At 36.2% G+C, this 27113-nt stretch overlaps 2 protein-coding genes and 3 non-coding genes across 5 annotated transcripts; 1 reads left to right on the forward strand and 4 right to left on the reverse strand.

Moving 5' to 3' along the window:
• Positions 1-19: 19 nt before the first annotated feature.
• cdh-10 (Cadherin domain-containing protein) lies at positions 20-26891 on the reverse strand. The gene is made up of 18 exons (NM_067803.6): positions 26807-26891; positions 26248-26376; positions 25979-26098; positions 24902-25637; positions 23857-24421; positions 23025-23340; positions 21999-22300; positions 21243-21531; positions 20342-20866; positions 19734-19862; positions 18628-19176; positions 17884-18081; positions 4663-4767; positions 3421-3908; positions 2434-2596; positions 1921-2108; positions 968-1357; positions 20-144 (listed from the first exon to the last, which is right to left on the reverse strand). The coding sequence occupies exons 1-18, from the start codon at positions 26885-26887 to the stop codon at positions 90-92; spliced, it is 5328 nt and encodes a 1775-aa protein (NP_500204.3). The 5' UTR covers positions 26888-26891; the 3' UTR covers positions 20-89.
• Positions 2732-2879, reverse strand: C45G7.10. Its single transcript, NR_052981.1, has one exon. It is a non-coding gene; the product is annotated as an Unclassified non-coding RNA C45G7.10 (non-coding RNA).
• C45G7.13 (Ankyrin repeat protein) lies at positions 4866-14855 on the reverse strand. Its single transcript, NM_001307550.5, has 4 exons — positions 14799-14855; positions 6744-7867; positions 6180-6456; positions 4866-5270 (listed from the first exon to the last, which is right to left on the reverse strand). The coding sequence occupies exons 2-4, from the start codon at positions 7860-7862 to the stop codon at positions 4999-5001; spliced, it is 1668 nt and encodes a 555-aa protein (NP_001294479.1). The 5' UTR covers positions 7863-7867; positions 14799-14855; the 3' UTR covers positions 4866-4998.
• Positions 23417-23486, forward strand: C45G7.11. Its single transcript, NR_052982.1, has one exon. It is a non-coding gene; the product is annotated as an Unclassified non-coding RNA C45G7.11 (non-coding RNA).
• C45G7.12 lies at positions 23417-23486 on the reverse strand. The gene has a single exon (NR_052983.1). It is a non-coding gene; the product is annotated as an Unclassified non-coding RNA C45G7.12 (non-coding RNA).
• Positions 26892-27113: the final 222 nt, after the last annotated feature.

Here is a 27113-nt window from a genome sequence, read left to right on the forward strand (position 1 = left end):
AAAAAAAATTTAATATTAATTAAAATATAAAAACTTTATTGTAATTAATTGTATTATCAACGTTTAAAATGCAAAATTAATGGGAAAAATCAATAATACGCAATAGCCATTGGTGGAGGAGGTGGTGGAAGTGGTGGAGTGTGCCTGAAAATTGTTTAATTTAAAATTATACTCGTTTAACTAAAAGCTAATTTTGCGTGGTATCTTTTGGTTTTTAGTAAACTCAAAAATCTGGATTTTGGACCGAGTTATAGCAATTTGAAGTAAATGGCCTAGAAACCGAAATCCTAGATTTTCTAGGCCATCAGAATTAATGTGGCTCAATTATAGATCTCTTCTTAAATTTTTTCGCAGCCAAGTTCTTGTTGTAGATTAAAAAAAATAATCTTACAATTAGTTTTAAGCGGCGTTATGATGATTTGAAATTGGTGGCCTAGGCTTCTGAAAGGAGTTTTCTAGACCACCAACTTCAAACACTGATAACTCGGTGTAAAATCCCTATTTTTAAAATTTCAGAAAAACCTATGACTGTGGAAGCGTAGCTCTTAAAATTTCAGCATATTAACTTTTGGTGGCCTAGAAAATGCAATTCTGCAAAAGTTAGGCCACCACTTTCATACGCTCATAACTCGGTTCAAATATAATATTTCAAGGTTCTGAAAAAAGTTATGGGCTGCCAAGGCTTAGATCTTCAAATTTGAGCATATTAACTTTTGGTGGCCTAGAAAAATATTTCTAGTCCACCAACTTCAAACTCTCATAACTCGATTTAAAATCCATATTTTAAACTTCTGAAAAAAACTATGGATTGACAAGGCTTAGATCTTTAAGTTTGGTTACATTAACTTTTGGTGGCCTAGAAAACACAATTTTGCAAAAGTTAGGCCTCCAACTTCATACGCTTATAACTCGGCTTAAAATTGATATTTTCTGATTCTATAAAAACCATTGGAATTCAAAAACTCACATGTATCCCGGAGGTGGTGGTGGAATTAAATTCGGAGATTTATAATAGCTTCCGGCGCTGGAAGAGCATCTCAACTGATCAGTTTTTTGCTTCAAGTATCTCTGATATCTTGAGACACAACAAACATAAATCAGCAATGCCAAAAGTGCAATAATCAATAATCCAACAACTCCGATCAATATTAAAGTGTTCAGTGGGATATCAGAATTGGAGGATGATGTGGATTCTGATGACGTGGCAGATGGCTTCGGAGCACACATATCAACGTTTTGAACTTTGAAAATGTGATGAAGCTTTGAAATATGCCCATTTGATGGGGAAATTATTGAGGAAGCCTGATTCTCGTCAAGTATCGCATTTTGACGGGTCAAATAGAAACATACGGAGGTCCTGGAATTAAAAAAAAAATTTAAAATGTGATTTTTTCCAATAATATTCATAAATTCGTATTTAGCTCTGCGAGATCTTCAATTTAAGTATGATCATGACCTACCTGCCTCACGTCTGTAAAAAGTCGGGTCCCACCACGAAAAATACAGTAACCCGAGAGTCTTAATTTGAAGCTCTTGGTGAGATCAACTCAAATATTTGAAAGAAAATGTAGAAAAAAAATTAGGAACTATTTTTTGCAAAATTTTTTAATTTTTAATTTGAAATCTGCTTTTGGAACAAGTACTATTTTTAATATTTTTAATGCTGGGTCCCGCTACGAAAACTACAATAACCCTGGAAATTTCGTGGTGGGACCAAAAGTGAATGGAACTTAGTCATGATTATGCTTAAATGAAAGCTCTTGGTAAGCCAAATTCCAGTAAATTGAAGAAATCTGTGAGTTCTTAAATTTTTTGTTCAAATTTTGAAAATTCATAAAAAAATTTTTTTTTTAATTCAAAATTTTTCAAAAAAAAATTAAAAATTTAAAAATCCAAAAAAATAAAAAATTGAAAACTCACCACGTGGAATTTTTTCTATCCGCTTTCGGTTCATCAAAATGAATTTCCAACTGTTTCCCGGCCTTCTGATCGTCTTTACCAATAGCTTCAAGAATTTGGCGGCGGAATTTTTCCAAATTTGCTCCAAATTCGTTACGGGACATGGAGAGGACGTAACGGAGCTTTCTGTCATTGCGGATGTGGTGAAGCTAAATTTATAGGTATTTAAAGAAAAATGTTTGAGATAAAGAAATTTGCAAAAATTAAAAAAATTGGAAAAAAACAATTTCGAATTTTTTTTTCAAAATTTAAAATTTTTTAAATATATTTTTTTCAACTTATACGTTCATTTAAGCTCACAAAAACTTTCAGTTGAAATATAATCATGATCTACTTCCTTGCATTTTGAAAAAAATTAGGTCCCACCACGAAATCCCCCGGGTACTGTAGTTTTCGTTGTGGTACCCTTTATTTTCAGAACCTAGTCATGATTATACTTAAATTGAAGCTTTCCGCGAGCCCGATTCAACTTACCTGTTTAACACCTTCCCCTCCATCCCCTCTTCCAATTTCAGCAGTGTAGACGCCTTGCGGGGTGTCTAGAATTTTCCCGTTTGCCACGAGTTCTCCAGTATTTTTGTTAAGCTCTACGGCTCCTTCTGGTGAAATCATGTCACGTCCGAGTTCGTAGTTTGCTCTGGAAAATTGCTTTTGAATTTTCTGAAAATTTAGATTTTGAGCAAAGTTATGAGGGCTTGAAATTGGTGGCCTAGAAATTTTTTAAAAAATTTGTTTTCTAGGCCATCAAATTTTTTTTGGTAGAATTTGAAAAGCAGCAATCATAAATTTTCTCAAACCATAGGAAAAATAAATCTTAAACTAGTTTGAAGCATTTTAAGTTGGTGGCGGAACTCTTGAGTTTTCTAGGCCAGCAATTTAAAACTGTCATAACTTCCTTCAAAATCAAACTTTCGAAAAATTCAAACGTGTAGCCGCTAGCCAGTTTTTTGTTCTACAAATTTGATCATAATAATTTTGGTGGCCTAGAAATTTCAATTTTGCAAAAGTTCGGCCACCAACTTCAAATGGTTATAAGTTGGCCCAAAATCAATATTTTTAGAAGAGCAAAAAATGAATGGAATGCTTCAACCAAGCTCTATAAATAGCTATATATTAATTCTGGTGGCCTAGAAAATTCAGTAGCTAAAAAGTTAGGCCACTGACTTCAAATGTTTACAACTTGGCCCAAAATAAATATTTGTTGAAAAGCAAAAAAATGACTCGAATGCTACAACTGAGCTCTACAAGTATCTATACATTAATTTTGGTGGCCTACAAAATTCAGTAACTGAAAAGTTAGGCCACTGACTTCGAATGATGAAAAAATTGAAAATATCCTTGGAATGATACAACTGAGCTCTATGAACCTATGAATCTCTATGCATTTATTTTGGTGGCCTAGAAAACTCTGTAACTCAAAAGTTCTGCCACCAGTCCAAAATCCAAATTTTCATTACTTACGGCACAAAATTCAGGGATTTTTGCTCATAATCTTGTGCCCCTGCGGCTGCTCCCAAATTCATTGGAATCTCAACACGATCCAGCACATCACCAACAGAAGATATCGATTGATTTCCAGAAAATCCATTATTGATTTTTCCAGAATTTGCAACGGAGTCAACGGAGTCGCCCACAAACTCCACTTTCACACGCTTGAAATTTTTCGAATTTGCATCGAAGAACACTTCAGATGTATCCAGATTTTTCTGTGAGGTGGCAATGAAGCACACCTCGGCTTCCGTCATTTTTGAGCTCGGATCAACTTTTGGCTCGTATACAATTTCTCCGAATTCGGCGTCAATATTGAAGTTGTCTGAGGATTCCGGAGTTCCACAATTTGGGAGCAAGTGGTAGAAAATCGGAGAGAAATCTGCATCCCGGGCGGTCAGCCGGCCGATTGCAGTTGGTTTGGATGTGTTTTTGGGCACTTGGAAGATTGGGAGAGCGCTCTGAAAATTTTGTTCAAAAATAAGGAAAGTCTACAGAAATTCAATAATTTTTAAAAAATTAAAAAATATCGATTTTCCGCAGAGTTATGAGAGCTTCAAGTTGGTAGCTTTGAAAAAAATTTCTAGGGCCACCAAAAAAAACATATCCAATTTTGAAACACTGAAAATTAAAAGTTCAAAACTCTTTTCAAAATCAAGATTGAGTGATTTTGAAAGAAGTTATGAGCATTTAAAGTTGGTGGCCTAGAATCCCAAATTTTCGGGTTTCTGGGACATCTCTTTAAAAAAATTAAAACCTCTTACAAATTTAAAAATAAAAATTTCAACTGCTGAAAATAATTTTATCTAAAAAAACCGACAGCTGCTATTTGTGGCCTAGAAAAAGCTAGGCCACCGAAAATTTCAAACTTTCGTGCTCAAAATTCCTATTTTCCAGTCTTGAAAAATTCAATAGACGTCCCATGCAAATAGCTCCATTTTTGGACTATTTCAGTTTTAGGTGGCCTTGAAAATGCAAATTTGCAAAAGTTAGGCCACCAACTTCACATGGTCATAACTAATGTGATAATTTAGAATTCGGACTACTACAAAGTGAATGTAAATTTATATTCTACGAGGCTTTTTTACCGTGGCCTAGAAAACCATCCATCTGGATTTCTAGGCCACCAACTTCAAACCTCCATAACTTGGCTTAAAATCAATATTTTTTAAAATTTTTTAATTTAATATGTTTGTATTTTGTTCTATAACTCACTGGCAAAAATTCTGGCTCATTATCATCCAAATTTTCCACACGAATTTTCAGTAAAGTTGATGACGTCACCAACTCGTTGCCCGAGTTGAAAGCGGTGATTAGAAGCTGAAAATTGGGGAATTTAAAGAAAATGGAGGCGGAAAATTCCAAAAAAAAATGAAGATAAGAATAAAGAGAAAAATATTCATTATGATTTACAAAAAAAAATAAATTTTTACATAAAAAAATTTACAAAAAAAAATTTTCGAAAAAAAATTTCAAAAAAAAAATTTTTTTTTGGAATTTTTTTTCTGAAAATTTTCACAATCAAAAACCCGATAAAAGTACTGTACAAGATTACTGTAGGAACAAGGATCCACATGATTTCCTGGAGTTTCCCAAAATGCTTAAACCAATGATATTCAGTGAAATTAGGGAGTTCTTTGCCAAAACCTCGGCCGGCTCCGTGTCAAATAGGAATTTTTGAGGATTCGGTTGAATTGGGTAGTTGGGAGATTCCACATCATCAGATTTTTCTAGATCTTGTAGGGTCCAATACTGGGAATGCCATTCCGGTGTCTCTTTGTGAAGATAGGGGAGTAGCCGGGTGTAGCTCCGTTGGTAGATTCCTAGAAAAAATTTGGTCACAATTTTTTAAAGATTGAAATTTTTAAACTGTAGGAAATTAAATTTCAAACTAATTGGTTTTTTGAAAATTTTGAAAATATTGATTTTCCGGCGATATATGGCTATCTGAAGTTGGTGGCTGAACTTTTCCAGAACTAGTTTTCCTAGGCCATCAACATTTAGACAGGTCTGACTTAAAAATTTAAAGAATCTAAACTAATTTTTGATTTAAAAAAGTTGATTTCAAACCAAATTTTGCGGTTTGGAATTTGGTGGCCTCGAAATTTTTCAATTTTTCTAGGCCACCAGTGAGAATTTTCAAATTTTTTAGAATTTTTAAATGAAGCACTGGTCACCAAAATTAATATAATCAAGTTTGTAGAACAAGAAATTTACTTTCTGCTACAAGTTTTAAGTTCACGAAAAGTTTATTTTAAAGAATTTTATGAAGGTTTTAAGTTGGTGGCCGAACTTTTGCGAAATTGCATTTTTTATGCCATAAAAGGAAATGAGGTCAAATTTGTGGAACAAAAAATTAGCTATCACTTTTAACTTCGAGAAATTGATTTGATTTCAAAGAAAATCATGCCGGTTTTAAATTGGTGGACTAGAAAATTCTTCGGCCACCAATTTAAAATGCTCCAAGTCAATTAAAACATTTTTTATGTTTTGAAGTAGTTATGGATTGCTGCTTTTCTAACTCTTCCAAAAAATTAAAAAAAGAATTTTTTCCGGTGGCCTAGGAAAATTCTAGGCCACCAACTTCAAAAAAAAACGCTGCAACTTGGCGGAAAATCAGCTTTTTTTGAATTTTTAAAAAATCAATCGATTTGTAATTTAATTTTCTTCGTTTTTAGTGTAATTGTGCAAAACTTTTTGTTAAATAAAAAATCTTAAAATGAAAAATTTACCCCTAACAGAATCCGTCTCCCGATCCTTTGAAATATTCTCCACCGTACTGCTCTCCGCAAGCTTCACTGGTGTCTTTCCATGTCCCATGCCACGTAGGTACAGAAGCCGTTTGTTATTTTCCCGCAGAGCCTGCAGAAGCTTTTCCTTGAGCCGACATTCCAGCTGGCGGCTCCGTTTTTCACGTGGCACTGACCAGTGGAGCTCACATGCCACTGCCATCATGTTTTTAGTTTCAAACCAGCGGTCTATCTCGTGAATGACGTCATCACCGATTTCCTGAGTTTTTGGCAACATAAAAAAATCTCAAAATTTGCTTTTTTTATGCTCAGATTTTTTTCTTTTTTTTTCTCACAAAAAACTGTTTTCATTTACATTTTTGAATTCAGCTTATTATGAGCTTTAAATTTAAAAATCTTTGGTCCCACCACGAAAACTACAGTAACCCAGTCATGATTATACTTAAATCAAAGCTCTCAGCGAGCTGAATTCAAAAATAAAAAGTATTTATTGAATTTGCCAATAAATTTTTAGATTTTGAAGAAACAGTTAAAAAAAAAAGTTACCTCAAATCCCCGATCTTTGGCCTCAAAAACCGTGGTGATCATTTTTGTTTTGTAGATGTGTGATCTCATAAATTTATCAATAGGATCCTCATCTTCCGGCTCAGCTGCCAAATTGGATAAAGTCGCCGCCCGTTCAATTTTTGCGGGAAATTTCAAATTGCTCTCTGCCGCCGCCGCCAAAAGTTGGTTCGAACTTTTGTAGATAGGGTGGTGCCGGTTGCGGATATTGATTTTTGGAAAATCCTGTTTTTTGTAGTGCGTGGTACGAGGGACAGGGTCCACAAGATCTACAGTAATCCCGGGTATCGTACTCCTTAAAGGTTCTGGTACAGTAACCCCAAGAATCTTGGGTACCGTAGGGGTGTGTACAGCACTCCTCAGAGTTTGAGTTTGATGCGCAGATTCGGGTATAGTAACCCCCAGGATTCTAGGTACTGGGGATGGTGCAGTCACCCTCTGGCTGTCAGTTTGATGTGCAGGTTCTGGTACAGTAATAATTTTGGGGACCGTCGGGGAGGGTACAGCGCTCCTTGTAGTTTGACGTGCAGGTTCCTTCAACGGTACAGTACTCCTCTGGTTTGAAAATTGACGCAAAGGTACAGTATTCCGTAGACTTGTAGTTTGATGTGCAGGGTCTTCTACAGTAACCCCTGGGATTCTGGGGACAGGTGTGTTTTCAGTTAGATGTGCAGGTTCTTTAGGTTTCTGGACAGGTACCGTAACCCTCCGCTCAATCGGAATCTCGTATCCCTCTGAAGGTACCGTAGGGCTCAATTGTCTTGGACTTAGATGTGCAGGTACCGTACCCGGCGACAGCTCAGCATTTGAATAGTACCCTTGGGATTCTGAATAATCAACCGATTCACGCTTGATGTCCAGCGGGCTCAGAGAGCTCATCACAGTGTCGTCGGTAGCGTACCCGGCGGAGCCCTCATCTGAGCCTGCACCTGGTGAGCCCACACGATCATCTAAAGTTTCTGGCGGTACCACTTGAAACTTGTGTACGTACTCGTCGGAATCCGAGGAGCTTGAGCTTGATGTTGGCACGTTATCACGCCGGCTCGACGAGCTGCGCAGCTTTTTCAGCAGACTTCTTCCCAACTTCTCGAGTTTGCCCATGGAATCTGAAAACAGCTTACCGTTACATATTGGAATTGAAGAAAAGGTGTGAAAACTGCAGAGTGGGGGTTAGAGGTGGTAGTGTGATGGCCTAGAAAACTACATTGTGAAACTTCTAGTCCGTAAATTTAAATATCTTAAAGAGCTAGCGTTAAGCTATTCAGAACAATTTTGAAAATTTAAACATCTCAATTTTAAGGCAAGTTATGACGGATTGAAGTTGGTGGCCTAACTTTTTCCAAAATTTGTGTTTCTAGGCCATCAAGAAATAAGTAATTTTGATTTGAAGATCAAAAAGTGCACAGTTCAAAACAGTTTTCAAATTTTAAAACTGTTGACTTTCAGCCAAGTTTTAAGGGTCTGAAATTGGTGGCTTAACTTTGGATTTCTAGGCCACCAACAGTATAACTAGAAGAGCAAAAAGTGTTCAAACAACAATTCAAACTCTTTTACCACATTTGAATATTCACTTTGAGCCGAGTTATGGCGGTTTGAAGTTGGTGGCCTAGCTATTTCTAGGCCATCAACTTTGAACGGCTATAACTTCTCGGAAATTAAATATTTTTGACTTTCCCTAAGACAGTTTAAATCATAAGTACTTGCTCTACAGTTTATACCTTAAAAAAGTATATGTTCGAATCTGATGCCCTAGAATTGCAAATTTCTAGGCCACCAACTTTAAACCGCTATAACTTGGCGGAAAATCAATATTTTTGAATTATTCGAAAAGCGTTAGATTTGCAAGAAGTTTTTACATTTATTATTTTTAGTTTATCTACAGAAAATTATGCATAAAAAGTGCAGAACAAGGTATTTGTTGACGTTCAGTCAACCATTCACACAAACTGCTATTGGCAGAATCAGAAACACCTACGCACACACACACATAACAAATACACATACAAACATTCCGGATTTTGTAACGCCCATCTTTCTTTTTTTTTTTTTTAGTATTTCGCGGCTTTTTCCTATTATCTAACTGGACAACACTTTCTGCTGCCGGACAAAACAATAATGGGATAATTGGTGGCGGGGCGGCGGAAAGTGACATGTAACTGTTCACATGTAATTAGTTATTGTACTACTATGTGATTATATGTTTCTTTAGAGAATTTGGAAAATTTTGGCATAAAAAACGCGGAAAAATCTGGGAAATTGGGAAAGTTACAAAAGATTTTTTAAAAAATTTTAGAAAAATTTTTTCCCAGTTTTTTTGCATAAACTTTTCGAACGATTATTGACACGTGCCAATGCCAATACCATTCACAAAATAATTGAATATTTGCATATTTTATGAATTTCCCAGTACTGACTCCTAGCCGGCCAGCTTCACATTTTGTGACGTCACCTCGGAAAACTTAGGGTTAACTCGGCAGGCTTCAGCGTTATCAAAAAGTTGTCAACTAATAAAATGTGCGAAATAATATTTAAATTATTTTGCTAGTTTAAAGTTTTAAGGTAATTTTGATTGTTTTCGAGTTATGAGCCTTCAAACTTTTAATAAAAATAATTTTATAAAAAAAATGAACGTGCTATTTTTTTGCCGAAAAGTGCCAATATTTCCGAATCTGAAAAAGGTATAAAAAAAATGTTAACTGATAAATTGTTGCTCACATAATTGGCTACATTTTGCCAATTGGCAATTTTATTGTAGCTCCATTAACGTATTAGTTATGCGCCTTTAAATCAAAAAATTAAAAAACTCAAAAATTTTAATTTTTGAAAGAAATTCCATTTTTTTAAATCAGGGGGAAGGCATGAAAAAGTCATAAACTGAAAAAATATTGATGTCATATACACCATTATCTTCCAAATTGGCAATTTTTTGTAGCTCCGCCCCCTTCTTGGTTATGCGCCTTTAAACAGTCAGTTCCAAAAAACTCAAAATTCAGAATTTGAAAAAAAACGGAGATTTTTTCAAATCTAAGAGAGGTAGGAAACATTTATTATTTAACAAAACACTTTTCACAAGTTAAGCTACATTTTGTTATTTGAAAATTCTACTCTAGCTCCGCCCCCTTCTTGACTATGCGCCTTTAAATCTTCAAATTCAAAAACCATCAAACTTTGAAAATACTCGTATTTCAAATTTTACATAAGTTATCAAAAAGTAGTCAACTAACAAAATGTTGCTCACATATTTTTCTAATATATATATATATATATAACTCCGCCCAATTCTTGGTTATGCGCCTTTAAAAAGTCTAAGCTGTGTGTTTGTGCCAAACAAAAAAACATACCAAAAAAATATGTGAATTAGAGTGCCAAAGTGAAGACTAAAAATATAGAAAATAATAAAAATGTCTAAAAAAAACTTTCTTTGAGCTCCGAGAATATCGTTTATCGGTTTTTATCACAGAGAGGTAAATTGACTCCACGAGAAAAGGGAGTCTATTGGTGGGAATCTCTGTGAGAGATCTGAATGATCATACACTTTTTATTAGTTAAATAATGTTCGGAGCAAGTTTTTGAGCAGCAAATGAAATAATTGGAAAAATCTCAAGTGAATCACAATGTAATGGAAGGGGTAAGTGATATTGGGGCGAACGGCAGGGGTTGAACAAATAGATACTTTTGAGAGAAATTTCAAGGAAACATTTATCATATGATGATACGGAACTATATTATATCAGAGATTGAGGTGCTAATTAAAATTTCGTTTTTTTTCAATTATAATGGCCCTAACAAGAAGCGCTAACAAGGCGGCAATTGCGGTTCGGCAATTTTTTTTTTGAAAATCGGTAAATTGCCGGTTTGCCGATTCGCCGGTTTGCCGATTTGTCGGAAATTTTCATTTTCGGCAAATTGCCAATTTGCCGTTTGCCGGATATCAGATTTGCCGTAAATGTTTAGAGGGATTTTTCATAAGACGGCAACACTTAAAACTGTGCCTTTTTGAAATGTTTTCCCGTTTTCTTAAGATATAGAATTTGCCTACTTTTTAAAATAGATGTAGGAACATTTATAGGATGTGTACAATTTTGCGGATTGGAATTGAAATTTCGAAATTTCCAAAAAAAAAGTGCAAAACTACAATTTGCCGTTATTGCGACAAATTCGGCAAATAGGCAGTTTGCCGGGAAATTTAAATCCGGAATTTTGCCGATTTGCCGCATTGCCGGAAAAAATCGTTTGCCACCCACACACCTGGCTTTAACTACGCGGGGAGAAGAGCTATGAAAAAGTTGCTAACAGACAAATTGTTCAGAATGAAATTAGCTACAAAATTTCCGTAGACAAATTTTTGATAACTCTAACAGTTAGGGAGTTACAGTCGTTAAAAGCTAGTCTCCGCAGAAAATGTAACTATTGAAAAATTTCTGCGCTTCCACTCACTTTTGACAGCCTATAACTTCGCAGAAAGTGACGTAATCACAAATTTATCAATTGACAAAATGCTGAAAATTTAATTTTCTAAAAATGTTCAGTTGACAACATTTTTATAACTCCTAATATTTTTGAGCTATGCGCCTTTAAACATTTTCACAAACTAAACGAAAGTTCAAGCAATTTCTCTTTTCCACACTATATTAGGCAATTAAAAGTTGGAAATATTTTGAAACAATTTTCCAGATTTCAGCAAAAAAAAGAGACGCAGGGTGACAAAATATCACATTTTCCAAAAAAAAAAAAGCAAAACAGTAAACTTTAAAACTACTCTGTATTTTTTTAATAAAAATCCAAAAAAAAAAGTGTGATTAGCCACACAGAGAGCGTTACAAAGGAAGTGAGCCACCCGGGCAGGATGGAAAGAGCACACACACACACACGGAGTTTTTGTTAAAGAGCCTCCGATATCACTTGAGAATATCTCAACGGACATTCTTTGTTTGTTCATGTTTAGCTGCTAGAGATCCCTACAGGAAAAAAAAATTAGTGGAGCATGTGATCTTTTGAAAACAAAATGGGATTTCACATAGGTTTTTGCAAACAAACACCTTCGCAACTAACTCATAATTTAAGTAATCAATAAATTGTCAACTAACAAAATGTTAAGCACAAAATTTGCTACAAATTGTTAGTAGACAAATTTTTGATAGCTTAGTCCTCCGCGGAGTTACATGCGTTCAAAGTAGAGGTACTCTGTGACAGCGCTCCTGGTGTCTGCGTCTCTTGGAACACGTTTAGCCTCTTGAAAAGCAAAGTTTTAAAACATTTGTTAGTTGATAAAATGTTGAGCATAAATTTTGCAACAAATTGTTAGTCGCCAACTTTTTGATACCTTTGATTTTCGCAGAAATAGAAACGTTTTAAGTATACGTTATACGTAGTCTCTGAGTGAAAGAGAGCGCCTGGTTTCTGCGTGTATTTAAATTTCTGTGGCTTCTTGGAAATTGAAGTTAACAAACAGTTGTTGGTTAATAAAATGTTAAGCATAAAATTTTCTACAAATTATTAGTTGAGACGTTTTTGATTCCTTTAATTTCCGGTGAGCTATAGGCGTTTGAAGAAAGTATATCAAAGCGCGCACGTCAACTTAAACTCCTGTATCTCCACGGAAGATTAAGTTGTCTAGAAATTATTTATTATCGAATTGTTAAGTATAAAATTTGCCACAAATTGTTAGTTGAAAATTTTCCGATAACTCTATTCACCGCGGAGTTACTTGCTATCAAAGCAGAGGTGTTCGCAGTGCAGAGGGCGCGCGCAGAGTCAGCGTCTACTTAAACTCCTGCATCTCCACAGAAGATCAAATTGTCTGGAAATTTTTTATTATCGAATTGTTAAGCATAAAATTTGCCACAAACTGCTAGTTGGCAATTTTCAGATAACACTATTCTCCGCGGAGCTATAGGCTTTCAAAGTAGAGGATCTCATAGAGTGTGAGAGCCGCGCGCTGTGTCGCAAAATTCAAAAACTTTCCAACAAAACACATTTTCTAAAAGTGTCTCATCAAAAACAAGTACAACACTTACACAAAATAATATAAATTGACAAAAATTGTGAACGCAACGGCACGAACAACAATAGGGAGGTCTGCTGAAAAGCGTCGAGGCGGAAGACGATTTGATAATTGGTTCCCCCTCGGGAAAAACTTACTTTTGCCTCATACAGTTTTCTCACCTTTTTCACTTTCAGCGCAGTTATTCAGTTTAAAAAAACCATGGAAATTGAACTTTTAATGATCAAAAACCTACAAGGGGGTACAAATGTACGTAATTATTGGGTGAGTCAGTTGTAGTATAGTTTCGTTGGAAAAGAGAAAGAGAGAGAGTGGAGAGAAGTGGTTTATGGTAATTTGGTTTTATTTTCCGAGTGGAAATGTTTGAAAAAAAACAAGAAAATATTCAAAAGAGAGACGCAGAGAAGCTAGAGTACTCTCGGCGTCTGCGTCTCTCCAAGGCTCCATTTCCTCGGTGCACAAATAATATATAGCTCAGAGGAGAAAAAATATATGAAAAAGTTTTCAACTAACAATTTGTAGGAAGCTTCATGTTTAACATTTCGTTAGTTCATAATTTTTCGATAAAATCACTCTTTGTCAAGTTAGACTGCGTTGAAAGAGAAGTTACGCAGGTAGAGAGAGTGCGCGCGCTGCTCTTCTTTCTTCAAACGCCTATAACTCGCCGGAAGCTGGAGCTATCAAAAACTTGTCAACTACCAATTTGTAGCAAATTTTATGCTTAACATTTTATCAACAGCAAATTTTTTGATAACTTCCACTTCCAAGGAGCTACAGTGGTTTGAAGAGACGCAGATACCACGCGCGCTCTCACACTCTGGGCCTTCGCCTCTATTTTGAAAGCTGATAACAAAAAGTGGAGTTATCAAAAAATTATCAACTGACAAATTGAAGTATATTTTATGCTTAACACTTTGCCAGTTAGCTTTACTTTCCACGACGCTACAGGCGTTGAAAATTACTCATATCCGCGCCAGCTCTCACTCTCCGCTACTTCTTCTTCATTTTGAAAGCCAGTTACTCTGCGGAAAATAGAGCTATCAAAAAGTTGTTAACTAAAAATTTGTAGGAAATTTTATGCCGAATAGTTAATTAGTTGACAAATGCTTAATATGTTTACTTTCCAAGAAGCTACACTAGTTTGAAAAATTCTGAGAATCTCGAAAACCAAGAAACCTACAGACTTATTCAACTAGTTTCTTTCACTAAGATGACTCATTATTATGAATAGAAAAAGGGAAAATAAGTGAAAACTTATTCTGAAAAACTTTCTGTGGAAGGGAGGTCCAAGAAAAAAGTTGATGGTGGAAGGTAACAAATCAAAGGAAATGGGCGAAGAATGGGAAGAGAGGGAGAAGTCAAATAGGCGGAACGTATTCAGGGGGATTTGAAAGATTAAGGTAAGGTTTAATTGGGATGTTCCGAAAGGGGTTTTTTCTTTGCAAAAAAATTTTTTTTGGAATTTTGTTAAGACACTTGTAAATTACAAAAGTTAAAGGCCCAATGGACAATTTGTCCAAAAAAAAGTTGCTTAATTTAAAGGCGCATAACTCCTTGAGATTCAAAGGAACAAAAATTTTGTCAACTAGAAATTTAAACAAAATTTCATGCTCAGAATTTTGTTAATAACAACTTTTTGATACATTTTTTACTTCAGCACTAGGGCTTTAAAGACGCATAACTCCGTTAATTTGAACGATACTAAAATTTTGTTAACTAACAATTTGTGACAAATTTTATGTTTAACATTTTGTCAGTTAAAAATATTTTGATAACTCTAAAACCCAATAAGTTATTCAAGTTTGAAAAAACATCAAAATATGTTTTAAAAAAATTTCAAAACTCGAAAAAAAACCGTCTGTAGTTTATAATATTTACCAACAAAAGAATGGTTCCAAATCCGCATTTTCTTCTCCAAGTTTGGGCAAAAAGGTGTTCAAGTGTTTGATTTAATGCAACTATCTGCCCCCCCCCCCCCCAACACATTTTTCAAGTACTTCTCTCCTCCCGGGAGGAAGGAACAAGGAACATACCCGTATATTTGTCCAGAGGTCTCACGGCACCAGATTGCACACAGTTGGCACAATAAACTGCAACTTTTTTGGCATTTTATTGAGATTAAAAGAGTAGAAAAAAAAGAGATGGAAGTTGATAAACAAGTATAAGTTTTTAAAACTAAAAAATTAGGTCTTAAACTTCAAAAGTTTCAAAAACTATATAAAAATTCGAATTCTCCATGCAAAATTACCCCATCACCTCACTTTACAGAAAAATTGTGGTCATGGGGTACAGTACCTCCCCTTCAGTCGGTGCCGGCGGTGATTGCGTACCCGGCACCCGATCTGACGACACTTTGCACAAAAATCACAGAGATCGGGTTTTAGGGTAATTTTTACATGGAAAACTCAACATTAGGCCAAAAAAAAAGAGACATTTCAAAGTATAGGTCAAATCATTTGCGGAAAAAAGAGGAGGACAGACAACAAGTGACTGATCGAATTAGGTGAAGAGGTGTCAAAAAAGTGATAGGTGTTCCAAATTGTTGTGCGGTTCCGGTAGTAGTGAGATATGTATTTATGAAGAAGGAGAAACACACGGAATTGGAGAGCTGGAGGACTTGTCCTATAAACTACTATAATTTTACGAAGAGAGGCAAAATGTAGCAAATTGTATGCTTAAAATTTTGTCAATTGGAAATTTTTTGATAATTAAATTTTAGACTAAGTTGTGAGGCTTTTAAACAAACAAGTGAAGTTACCTTATCAACTTTGCATAATTAGTTTACAATTTTTGGAATTGCTTATAGTTTTCAAGATATGTCCTCTGCTAGAAAGGGTACTGTAGAATATTTTAAAGCTTTATCAAAAATGCAATAATTTTTTTATGATGACGAACACTACTCGGACAGGTTTGGCACATAGTGATGAAGCTGAGAAAACACTCACTTCACTAGATCCCAAGAGCAAATAAACACTTCTAGGCGCCACCTTTTTTCGATAAATTGCTGTAACTCGGTAGGAATTGGAGCTAGAAAAAAGTTGTCAACTAATAAAATGTAGGAAATTTTTAACTGATTATTTTTGTTAGTTGACAAATTTTTGATACCTCAGCTCTCCGAAGAGTTGAGCGCGAAACAAAAAAAGCAATAAAGTCTCTAGTGTGAGCAAGATTTTTTATTTTTTCGAAATAAATTCAATCCAAATACAGTTATGCAGTTTTATGAGTAATTCCAAAACAAACACAAATTTATGGCGCATTTTTTTGTGACCTCAACGCGTACGTTTTGGCTATCAATATTGACTTTGAAACTAAATGTCGTAAACACGAACGGCTTAAACCTTTTTTTTCCCTTTTTTTGTGAGGTTTTGTACAGTCGTATTTTTCTGAAAACCAAAAATTTCAAAAAAAAAGTTGTTAACTAGCACCATAAAATGTTCTACATTTTGTTAGTTAATACCTTTTCGTAACAAATTCGGCTTCTGAGTTACGATGTCATATTAGGAAGGTTGTTTCAAAACCACTGTACCTTGACAAATGCTTGAGTTCTAAAATATTGTCAATTAAAAAACTGTAGAGCATAAAATTTACTATATTTTAGTAGTTAGCAACTTTTTTGTAACATAATCCGTTTTTGAGTTATAGCCGTTCTAAGAAAGGTTGGTGAGTGGAGGGTCTGCATATTCTTAAAATCCCTGTACCACATTGGAAACTGAAGATATCAAAAAAGTATACAAATTGTAGTCCATAAAATTTCCTATATTTTCTTTCTTAAAATTTTTCTGTCAATCCTCACCTAAATTGAGTTATACTAGTTCTAACAAATGAAGAAGCTCCGGGGGCTGCCCTTTTCCCTCCATAACTCAAAGAATACAGAAAACTAATAAAGTAAAAACTAATCAATACAAAAAAGGTGAAAATTAATATTAAAAAATTCCACAAAAACAAAACGCCAGAACAGACCATATGAAACCGGTGCAAGTGATAAGCAGGCGGAAAACTTGAATGTTTGCTCAAGGTTTTTATTTTCTTCGATTCACTTTGTTCCCGGCCGGTCAGAATGAAATGGTGTAGAAAATGCGGGGATGACCTTATGGAAATCATCTGTGAATACCTGCGGGGGCGGATCACACTTGTTGAAAAAAGAAAAAAAAGAGGTTTTGCGACAATAGGATTAGTAAGAGGGAAGGTTATGCTAACAACAAATACCTATTGACACCTGTTGACAAAAGGTGAAGTACTGTAGGATTACTGTAGGATTATTGTAAAACTACTGTAGAACTACTGTAGAGTTAGCTTAAAACTTGAATTGATTACTGTACTAAATTATCGAATAACATGTTTTTCGGTTTGCCAATTTTGAGTTAAATTTTGGATAGTTTATTTTGGTTTCGGATGGGAGTGCTGTAAGGGTAGAAAAAGGGCAATGTAGGATTACTGTATTGTTACTGTATGGTTACTGTAGAGTTACTACAAGATTACTGTGGGAGTACTGTATGATTACTGTCTGGATACTGTAGGAGTACTGTAGAATTACTGTAGACTTACACAAAACTACCTTAGCGCAAGGGTACTGTACGGTTACTGAAGGATGACTGTAGGATTTCTATAGGAGTATTGTAGGTTACTGTAGGAGTACTGTAGGGTTACTGTAGAGTTTCTATGCAAGCATTGTAGGGTTACTGTAGGATTACTAAACGCATTGTGTGGGGGCTTTGTAGGGGTATTGTAGGATTACTGTAGGGTTACTGTAGAGTTACTACAGGATTACTGTTGGAGTACTGTAGGGATACTGTTGGGTCACTGTAACGTAAATGTAGTGGTACTGTAGATTTTTTTAGTCTTAGAATCAAGTACTTTAGAGACACTGTTGAATTACTGTAGCCACCCGAATTTTCCTAAATAGGGTACTGTACCTGATTACATGTTTTCCCACAATATTTGTTCACAGGTTTGTCGTCACGACGTGAAAAATGAGAAACTTGGTTTAGGTTTGTTAAAATACGCAATAATCGCAAAAATAAATAAAACGGAAAAATGTTCGAAAAAATTTGGAAAAAAAAATAGTTTTCAAAAATTTTTTATGTGGAGCTCCTGAGATGTCTCCAAATTTTCACATACCGTATACTCGCTTCTCTCCTCAAAATCAATCGGCTTCACCACAAAAATGTCGCCGGAATCCTTGTCGACTGCGAAAATTGGCTCTTTTTCTGAGCTCAATAGGTCTTTCAAAGTGTAGACGACTTTGCCACGTGTTTTTGAGGGAATTCCACGTAAAACCGCTTTTGCGGTGTAGATTTTGGTGTCCGGGGCAAGGTTCTGAATATTTTGAAAGTTAAGAGAACATATTTTTTGAACTGAAAATTTTTTTTTTTAAACAAAAGTTAAAAATTTGAATTCATCTCAACAAAATCTTCATTTTAAGTATAATCATGAATAGATTCCTTCACTTTTGGTCCCGCCACGAAATCCCAGGGTTACTGTAGTTTTTGCGGCGGGGCCCATCGTTTACCAAACCTAGCGAGCTTAATCAAAATTCAACAGTTAAAAACTGAAAAAAAAGCAATATTCAAAGATAATATGGCATTTAGCTGGAAAAATTTTAAAACAGAATTTTTGTGCTAATTTTCTTCTTCGAAAATTTAACATTTTTGTAAACACGTCTTGAAATCAAATTCAGCACATCAAGAGCATCATTTTAAGTATAATCATGACTAGGTTCTCTCTGTTTTCAAAAAAATTGGGTCCCTCCACGAAAACCACGGGGTTACTGTACTTTTCGTGGCGGGACCCAAACTAGAGCAAACCTAGCCATGATTATACTTAAATTAAAGCTCTCGGTAAGCCGAATCCAATAAAACTAACCTCCTGAATCACAACTTCCTGTGTAATTTCTTCAAACTCCACCGCCTCCTCAGTGACCACCTCGTCCTTATTTCTAACTCTTAAGCTCAAAATCGACGTGGAATTGAGCCCAGGCGCTCCAAAATCTTGAGCAATCACTTGGAATTTGTATGGCTGCTCACGTGGCATTCCCCAAAGGGATCCTGAGATTTGGACAACTCCTGACGTGGAATTCACACTAATGACGTCATCGGTGACGTCAGATGGGTTGGAAATTTGGTAGTTGACTGTGGAAGCTGCTCCCGGTGCATCTGAATCCATAGCGTGAACTCTATGGATTACCATACCACTTGGCAGGTCTTCCATGACTTCCACGTCATAAAGGTTCTGCTCAAATTGTGGAGCATTGTCATTTACGTCGAGAACCCGAATTGGAAGAATTATTTTCTCGGAATTTCCAGAAATATCTAAAATTTTCACAAGAAGAGCTATAAAATCTTGAGTTTCCCGGTCGATTTTTGCATTTTCCGCGATGAAAATCGATAAAGTGGCGGTCGTGTTGGAAGAGGTCTGAAAAACATTTTTTGAATTTTTTGTATGCCGAAAAAAGTTGGGTCCTAACACGAAAACCTAGAGTAACCGACTAAAAATTAATTTGCAGGTTTGAAACTAAGCTAGGTAGATTGGGCTTGATGTGGGCTTCAATTTGACTTTAAACATGACTACGTTTCTTTTAATTTGAAAATTGAGGGGCTTATCACGAAAACCTGCTGGGTTACTGTAGGTTTTCGTGGCAGGACCTAATTTTTTTCAACCTGAAGGGAAATTAGTCATTATTATACTTAAATTGAAGTTTTTGATAAGACAAATTCAGTCAAAACTGTAAAAACTGGGAAAAACTAGGTCCCACCACGAAATCTCCTGGATTAGTGTAGGTAATCGTTGTGGGACCTGATTCTTTTCCAAACTCTTGTGAATTTTGGCATGATCATATTTGAATTCAAGCTCTCGGCAAACCTCACTTAGCTTGAATAATTTCACTTCATTTAAAATTTGTTTCTATCCGGTTACTGTAGGTTTTCGCGGCGGGACCAAACATTTTTCGCAATTTGTTTCCCAAAACTTACAATATTCGCCATGAAATTCTTGCTTCCATCCCCTTCCAGCTCAACTTGGTAGCTCTCCGAACCATCCGGATCAGTGACGTCGAACTCGGCGATTTTTGTGCCAGCGGAAAGATTTTCCGGTAGGGAAATCTGGAAATGGGTTTGAAAGTTGTTGAAAATCTCAGAAATGAGAAGAGCTATCAAAAAGTTGTCAAATGGCAAATTGAAAAGCAAAAAATTTCGTACATTTTTTCAGTTTACAAGTTTTTCATAACTTTGTTCCCCGCGGAGATATAAAATTTTTAAAATTGCGAGGTGAAAGAGGGGGGGGGGGGGCTCGCCCACACTACCTATTTTTGACAATTTTCAAATTCCAGTATGCTCCAGATGCTCCAAATGCCAACAAAAACACAGTTATCAAAGCTTGTTATTTGACAAAATTATATATATACACTTGAAGAGTCTTATGTTTTCCAAATGCAGTTTTAAAAAAGAAATATCCCCTTCAAACTTATGTAGCTCCGTTATCAAATAAGCTATCAAAAAGTTGCCAACTAACAAAATGTACCTTACAAAATTTCATACAAATTGTCAGTTACCAACTTTCCTCTATCTCTCTATCTTCTTACCATTTCAGCGTCTCCAACATCCACAACCGGCGAATTGTCATCCACATCCGTCACTTGAACCATTAGGATAGCCTCACTTTTGAAGCCATTTTCACCGGAGCTCAGCGTCAAATTAAACGTTTTTTGAGCTTCATCTAGTGTCTCATAATCGATACGTTGTTTGATCTTGAGCTCTCCAGTTGTTCCATTGAAATCAAAAGCATCGCTCATTAAGCCAGAAATTTGAATTTCGCGCGACAAGTTGCCTTGGGAAACTGCGGGGAACACACCCACAACTTGGCCCTGTGCCAATTCTTCGCGTAATTCCACGTGGATTACAGGATTCTCTCGTGTCCATGGCATCGGGTAGATTGGACGTTGAGCCAGTTTTTCCTGGTTTTTCAGGTATTCTGGGGAGGAAATTAGGCGGACTAGGATATTGATTTTTTGGGAATCCGGGTTTTTGAGGGTCATGCCAATGAGTCTGAGAGATTTCAGGGAATCAGGAGTTAGCTGGACATGTGTAGAGGTGACTGTGATGGAGGTCTGAAAAAAAAAATGAGTTTTTTGAAATTTAATTTGTTTTCCCGATTTTTGTATGCTTTAAATGAATTTTAAAAAATTTTGATAGCAATTTTTGAAATCAATTTTCTGAGAGCTTTGATTTAAGTATAATTATGACTATGATCTCTACTATTCGGAAATTTTCGAGTCCCTCCACAAAAACTACAGTAACCCAGGGATTTCGTGGCGGGACCCAAACGTTTTGAAGCTCTCGGTAAGCTTAACATGAATTTTGTAATAAGAAAGTTAAAGTTTAGAAAGTTCATGAAATTTAGAAATTTAGCTCTAAAAATTAAAAAAAAGTTTTTGGAAATAAAATATTTAAACAAAAATTTAAACGTTTTTCCGAAATCCTCACCGGATCCAGTGTGACTTTCTGACCCTTCTCATCAATTCCATACATGGATTTTAAATCCAACTTCATGTTCTTCTCATCCAGTTGAATTTCGAAATCTTCCGATTTTTCCCGATCAAAAGTAGCTTCCAAAACTCTGGATTTTCCAGATTTTTCCTCAATTTTTTGTTCATTTTCCAGAGGTTCTTGGCCATTTTTCACATCAATTTCAACTATGGTTTCAGTCAAAATTGTCCACGTTTTCTTGTCAACTGCGCCAATTCTGATTGGGAATTTGCCATTGTAGATTGGTCTGGAAATATTGAAATAAGTGTATGTTGACCTAGGAAAATGTAATCAAAAAGTTGAAAACTGATAAACTGTAGAAAATTTTGTGCAGATAAGTTTACTAGTTGAACATTTGATAGCTTTACTATCCGCGAAGTTTTGAGCGTCCAGTGGCATGCACAGCACTTTTGAAACCACTATATCTCTACTAAGAGCAAAGTTTTCAAAAAGTTACTAACTATTAACTTGTAGCAAGTTTTGTGTAGATAACTTTGTTAGTTGAAACTTTTCTGATAACTTCACTATCTGCAAAGTTATGAGCATTTATGAAACGGCTGCATCTTTATTTTCCCTTTGGTGCCTTGCACAGCATTTTTAAACGTCTTTATCTCCTCGGAGAACAAATTGATCAAAAATTTGTCAACTAACAATTTGTAGCAAACTTTTTGTTCTACAAAATGTCTGCTGACAAATTGTTGATATTTAACTCACCCATCATACTTCCCCACATTGACTTTTCCACCGTACTCCTCTACAGTAACCCATCCTGGATTTCCATCCAAGACCATAATTTTTGCCTCGTCAATTGGCACACCTTCCAGCTCGACTTGTGTCAGTTTCAGTCCATTTTCCACTTTTCCAGCGTCAACTTCCAAAGAGTACTTGGATTTTCGGAAGTGAGCATGGGATTGGGAGTTTTCTACGAATACTTCAATGGTTTTTGACTGAGTATCATCGTCAATGGAGATATCCAGTGAGTAGCGGCCAGATGCAGCAGAGTTGATAACAATGATCTGGAAGTTTTTAGGTTAAACAAAATTTTGGATGAAAAATTGTTTGCCTCGAAAAAAAAAATTTTTTTTTGAAAAATTTAGGAGGTCGTATTTTTCGTAAAAAACATATCTCAAAATCGGGTAGAGCTACAAAAAATCTGTCAATTAATAAAATATTGCAAATTTTATTTTTAACAGTTTGCTAATTGACAACTTTTTTGTAGCTCTGTTCGTTTTTGAGTTCTTGAAGTTTGCCTCTCAAAAATTTATTTCCAGTAAGCTCCTGATAAAACTTTAAGAGCCTATATTTCAAAATTGGGTAGAGTTACAAAAACTTTGTCCATTACTAAAAAATTTCCAATTTTATTTACGAAAAGTTGTTAGTTATCAACTTTTTTCTAGCTTAGCCCATGTTTTAGTTATCAGCATTTGAAGTTTGATCCTCAAAAATTTATTTCCAGTAAGTTCCTGATAAAACTTTAAGAGTCTATATTTCAAAATTGGGTAGAGCTACAAAACATCTTTTAACTAATAAAACATTGCTGATTTCATTTAAAACAAATTGTTAGTTATCAACTTTTTTCTAGCTTACCCCATTTTTGAGTTATCAGCATTTAAAGTTTGCTCCTCCAAATTCGCACTTCAGGGAATTCCTGCCAAAACTTTTTGCGCCTACATATATCTCAAAACTATGCATAGCTACAAAAAACTTGACAACTAACAAAACATTTTAAAAAAATCCAACCTGATACAGACCCTCCTGGGCTTTCACAAAGCCCAAAAACTTGGCAGCATCGCCTCCAAGCTGAATGTCCTTGCGAGTTCTCTCCGTAATCACCGCAAATGGGCTGATAATTCTGTTATCCGATATTCTAATCACTTTATCAGAAGTTCGAAGATTTGCTTTTTGTTGAACAATTATTGTGACTTGGACTGGAGCCAGAGCTCCATTTTTTGGCATTAAAATCAAGGAAAATGACTTTTGATCATCGTTTTCCAGACATTTTTCCGTGTCGAATTGGCTGCAGGAGAGGATTAAATCGTTGCCAACCAAGGAGAATCTGAAGTGAGAAACTGTTTAAAAAGATGTTAAAATCAATAAAGTAAGCTGATAAATCGACTGGTTTTTGAATGTTTGAAAAATATCGATTTTCAGCCAATTTATAAGCATTTTAAGTTGGTGGCCTAGAAATCCAAAGTTAGGCCACCAACTTCCATCCCCCATAACTTTTCTCAGAGTTGATATTTTTGGAAGATTGAAGCTAAGTTATAGATTCCCTTGTTTGTTCTTCAAGTTAGGAAATGGTAATTTTGGTGGCCTAGAATTTTGCTTATTTGGATTTCTAGGCCACCGAATTCAAGCATCCATAACTTCGCACAAGGTGGACCTTTTTACGATTTTGAAATGAAGTCTAAGAGCCTTTTGAAGAAAAAAATTGGCTATGTTAATTTTGATGGCCTAGAATTCCCACTTTTTGGGTGCCTAGGCCACCGATTTCAAACCCTCATAACTTTGTTCAAAATCAATATTTTTCCGAAATTCAAAAACCCATCGATAAATCAATAACCTAACTTACTTTCTGTTACCATTCCCGCCAATAATCTTCAAATCCGAATCCACCTGCCCAATAGTTCTACCCGACTCGGCGGTCTCTGTCACCGCAAATTCGACTTCTCGAAGCGATAGCATCTCAGAACCGTCAGAATTTCCTGGATTTTCCAAATATTCCGTCAAATCCAGCCGAATTGGAGTTCTGAGAGTGGAATTCCCAATTTTCGCGACAATTTGCAAGTTTTCCGACAAACTTTCAGCCAAATCTCCGATGAATATCATGGCTTTCTCGTCGAAATTCAAGATTTTTGGACGAATTTCCAAAAATCCGGCGGGCTCAATTTCCAGCTCAATTTTCTTAGTTTTTCGAAGGTTTTCAGTCGCCGACTGGAATTCCACTTGTAAATTGCGAATGACGTCACCCGGGCGGGCGTCACGTGGAACTTTGATGACGTCACTGGGGGAGATGGTGAGCTGGATGTCGAGTGGCTCGATGATTCCGTCGGGAGAATTTTGGAGAGGTAGAATTGAGACAGGGCCGGTGATTGGATCCTCTTCTTCTTCTACTAATGAAGCTTCAGATGAGGAGGCTGAAAATTTTTATTTTTGAAAAAAAAAATTCTGAATTATTTTTTCTGAAACTGATGTAACTTTTTAACAAATTACTGAACACAATTGCCACTATAAAATTTAAGTTCAGCTTACCGAGAGCTTTTATTTGAGTATAATCATGACCAACTATGGGGTCTCGCCGCGAAAACTACAGTGCTCCGTAGCTGTCGTTGCGAGACCTAACTGTGAATCTTTTTTTTTTTTTTTTTTTTTGAAAAATGTTAAACAAATTAAAATTCGGCTCACCGTGAACTTAAATTTGAGTACAATCATGGTTTATCTTACACAAGTTTGAAGAAAGTTAGGTCCCACCACGAAAACTACAGTACCCCAGGGATTTCGTGTTGAGACCCGACTCTGTTCAAACTAAAGGAAACCTAGTCATAAATACACCCAAATTGAAGCTCTCGGTGAGCTGAAATCATAAATCTCAGTAATAATTTTAACTTTTAAATTACCCGGCAAATTTGACGACGTTGAAGAGTCCAGAAGCTCGCCAGATCCTTCGTTAGTCTCCGTAGTTGTCAAAACATCAGCGGATCCTTCACCTGATCCATCCAAAACTTCAACTTCTTCCTCTTCCTCAGAATCCTTGGGTTGTGTAGGTTCTGGTGACGTCACCGGGATGGTAAGATCATCGTCGTCTGAGAAATCTGCAGTACTAGCTGGTGACGTGGCTGCTGATGACGTCACCACTTCCTCTTCTGGTGACGTCATGGGTACTGTGGTAGTCTCAGTTGATGTAGCTTCAGCACCACCACCACCTAATGTAAGATCCTCCTGAGTTTCAGATTCCCCATCCACCTCGATCATTTCAGATGATGTTGACGATGATGACGTTACAGGTACAGTAGTCTCCATTAATTTTGGCCTGTCAGGTACAGTAACCCGGGTCCTCTTCGTGGTAGGAGCCAGCTTAATAACATCCACCGAGATATTAGTCGTCGCCAGAACCACTTCACCTTGCTGCGCCTCCACCACAAACCGATACAGACCCCCTTCGGTCTTGGCGATCTCCACGTTGGAGTTCTGGCGTAGGATTACGGTAGCCTTGTAGACGTCTGCGTTGTCGGCACGTGTCTTCTCCACGTTTCCTATGGCGAACCACTCGTTTTCGTCGAAATTCACAACGAATGCTGGCTTTACGTTGTGCTTTCTGGTGATGAAGTCGACAACTGCGAGAATGGTCGAGTTCTGGAACAGGGAATAGAGCTAGTAAAAAATGATTATTGGTAATTTGTAGCCCATAAAATTTCTAGCATTTTGTTAGTTAAAATTTTTTTGATACCTCTTTTCTCCGCCGAGATTCAAGTGCTTAAAGATTGAGCTTGAAAAAACAAGAGAGATAGTGTGGTTAGTGGGGAGACGCAGAGAACGCGCGATGCCTGCGTCTCCGCTCACCCCACACTCTTATACTTCGCGATCTTAAAACCTTGCTATCTCTGCAGAAAATGAAGCTATCAAAACTTTTTCAACTAACAAGATATTCGAAATTTTCAGCTCTAAAAGTTTTTAAGTTTTTCAAAATTACTAACCTCAGTTTTTCCTTCGGGAAGCATAAAATCATAAGATGGCTGATCAAACTTGTCAGGAACCGAATTTTCATCTCCGACAACTTCCGTGGAGGAATCCGATGAGTCTCGACGAACCACAAACTGGAATTTCGAAAGATTAGGTTGAGCTTGAATTAAGCTAATTGACTTTGGAAAGCTGTATCTCCGCTCTGGTTGACATTACAGAAAAACTGTCAATTGACAAAATGTAGGAAATTTCCTGCTCTACAAGAAAGTACAAAAAGTTTCACCTTATCCGACGACAACCGCTCCAAGTTGGGTTCCTTCTCCAAGCGAACTGATCTACGAATATCCGAATGTTCCTGAGAGTTCATGATAAACTCCAGTGGAATGTCATGACGTTTTTGGACGTGTTTCAGCTGAAAGATTGTTGATTTACGGGTCCCGGTGTGAATTTTAGAATGTTCTTTGATAGATGTACAGAGATTTCACGCGAATTGACTAGGGGTTCAAGGAGTTCTGGATGGTTTTTGTAGATTTACTGGCGTCAGTGTAGTTTTACGAGAATATTATGTAAATTTACGGGATTTCGATGAATTTAGATTGACATTTGACAAGGGTAGTGTGTGGATTTACGGGCTTTTATGTAGGTTTACAAAGTAATCATGTGGTTTTACGCGCGTCCATGTAGATTTACGTGATTGTCGTGTAGGTTTACGGGAATTTATATATAAATTTAAGGAACTTCTATACATAGTTATGAGGTCTCGTGTAGATTTACGGGATCTTATGTGGATTTAAGGGGCTTCGTAAAATTACGCGCATTTTTATTTTCATTTTTTGACCCACCGAATGTTCATGATGCCTTTCATTTGCGATCAGCTCACCCGACAGAAGAAGAATGAAGAAAGTGAGAGAAATTTCTCTCATTTTTCTGAAATGTTCAAATTTTTCAAGATACGGGAAAGCGGCAAAAGTTAGATCAAATGCAAAAAAGCTTTCCAAAATAGGTTAACCCGGCCCAGCAGGGGAGGTATGTTCCGCGCTAAGTGTCCTTGAGCGCCCAAACGAAATCTGACCTGATTTTCTTATCATTTGGCGCAATCTTGCCGTGTTTTTCGGGAACCTATTTTTTTGGGTTTCATATGGAATGTGA

Source organism: Caenorhabditis elegans, chromosome IV (genome assembly GCF_000002985.6).
Source record: "Caenorhabditis elegans chromosome IV".
Lineage (NCBI taxonomy): Eukaryota > Metazoa > Nematoda > Chromadorea > Rhabditida > Rhabditidae > Caenorhabditis > Caenorhabditis elegans.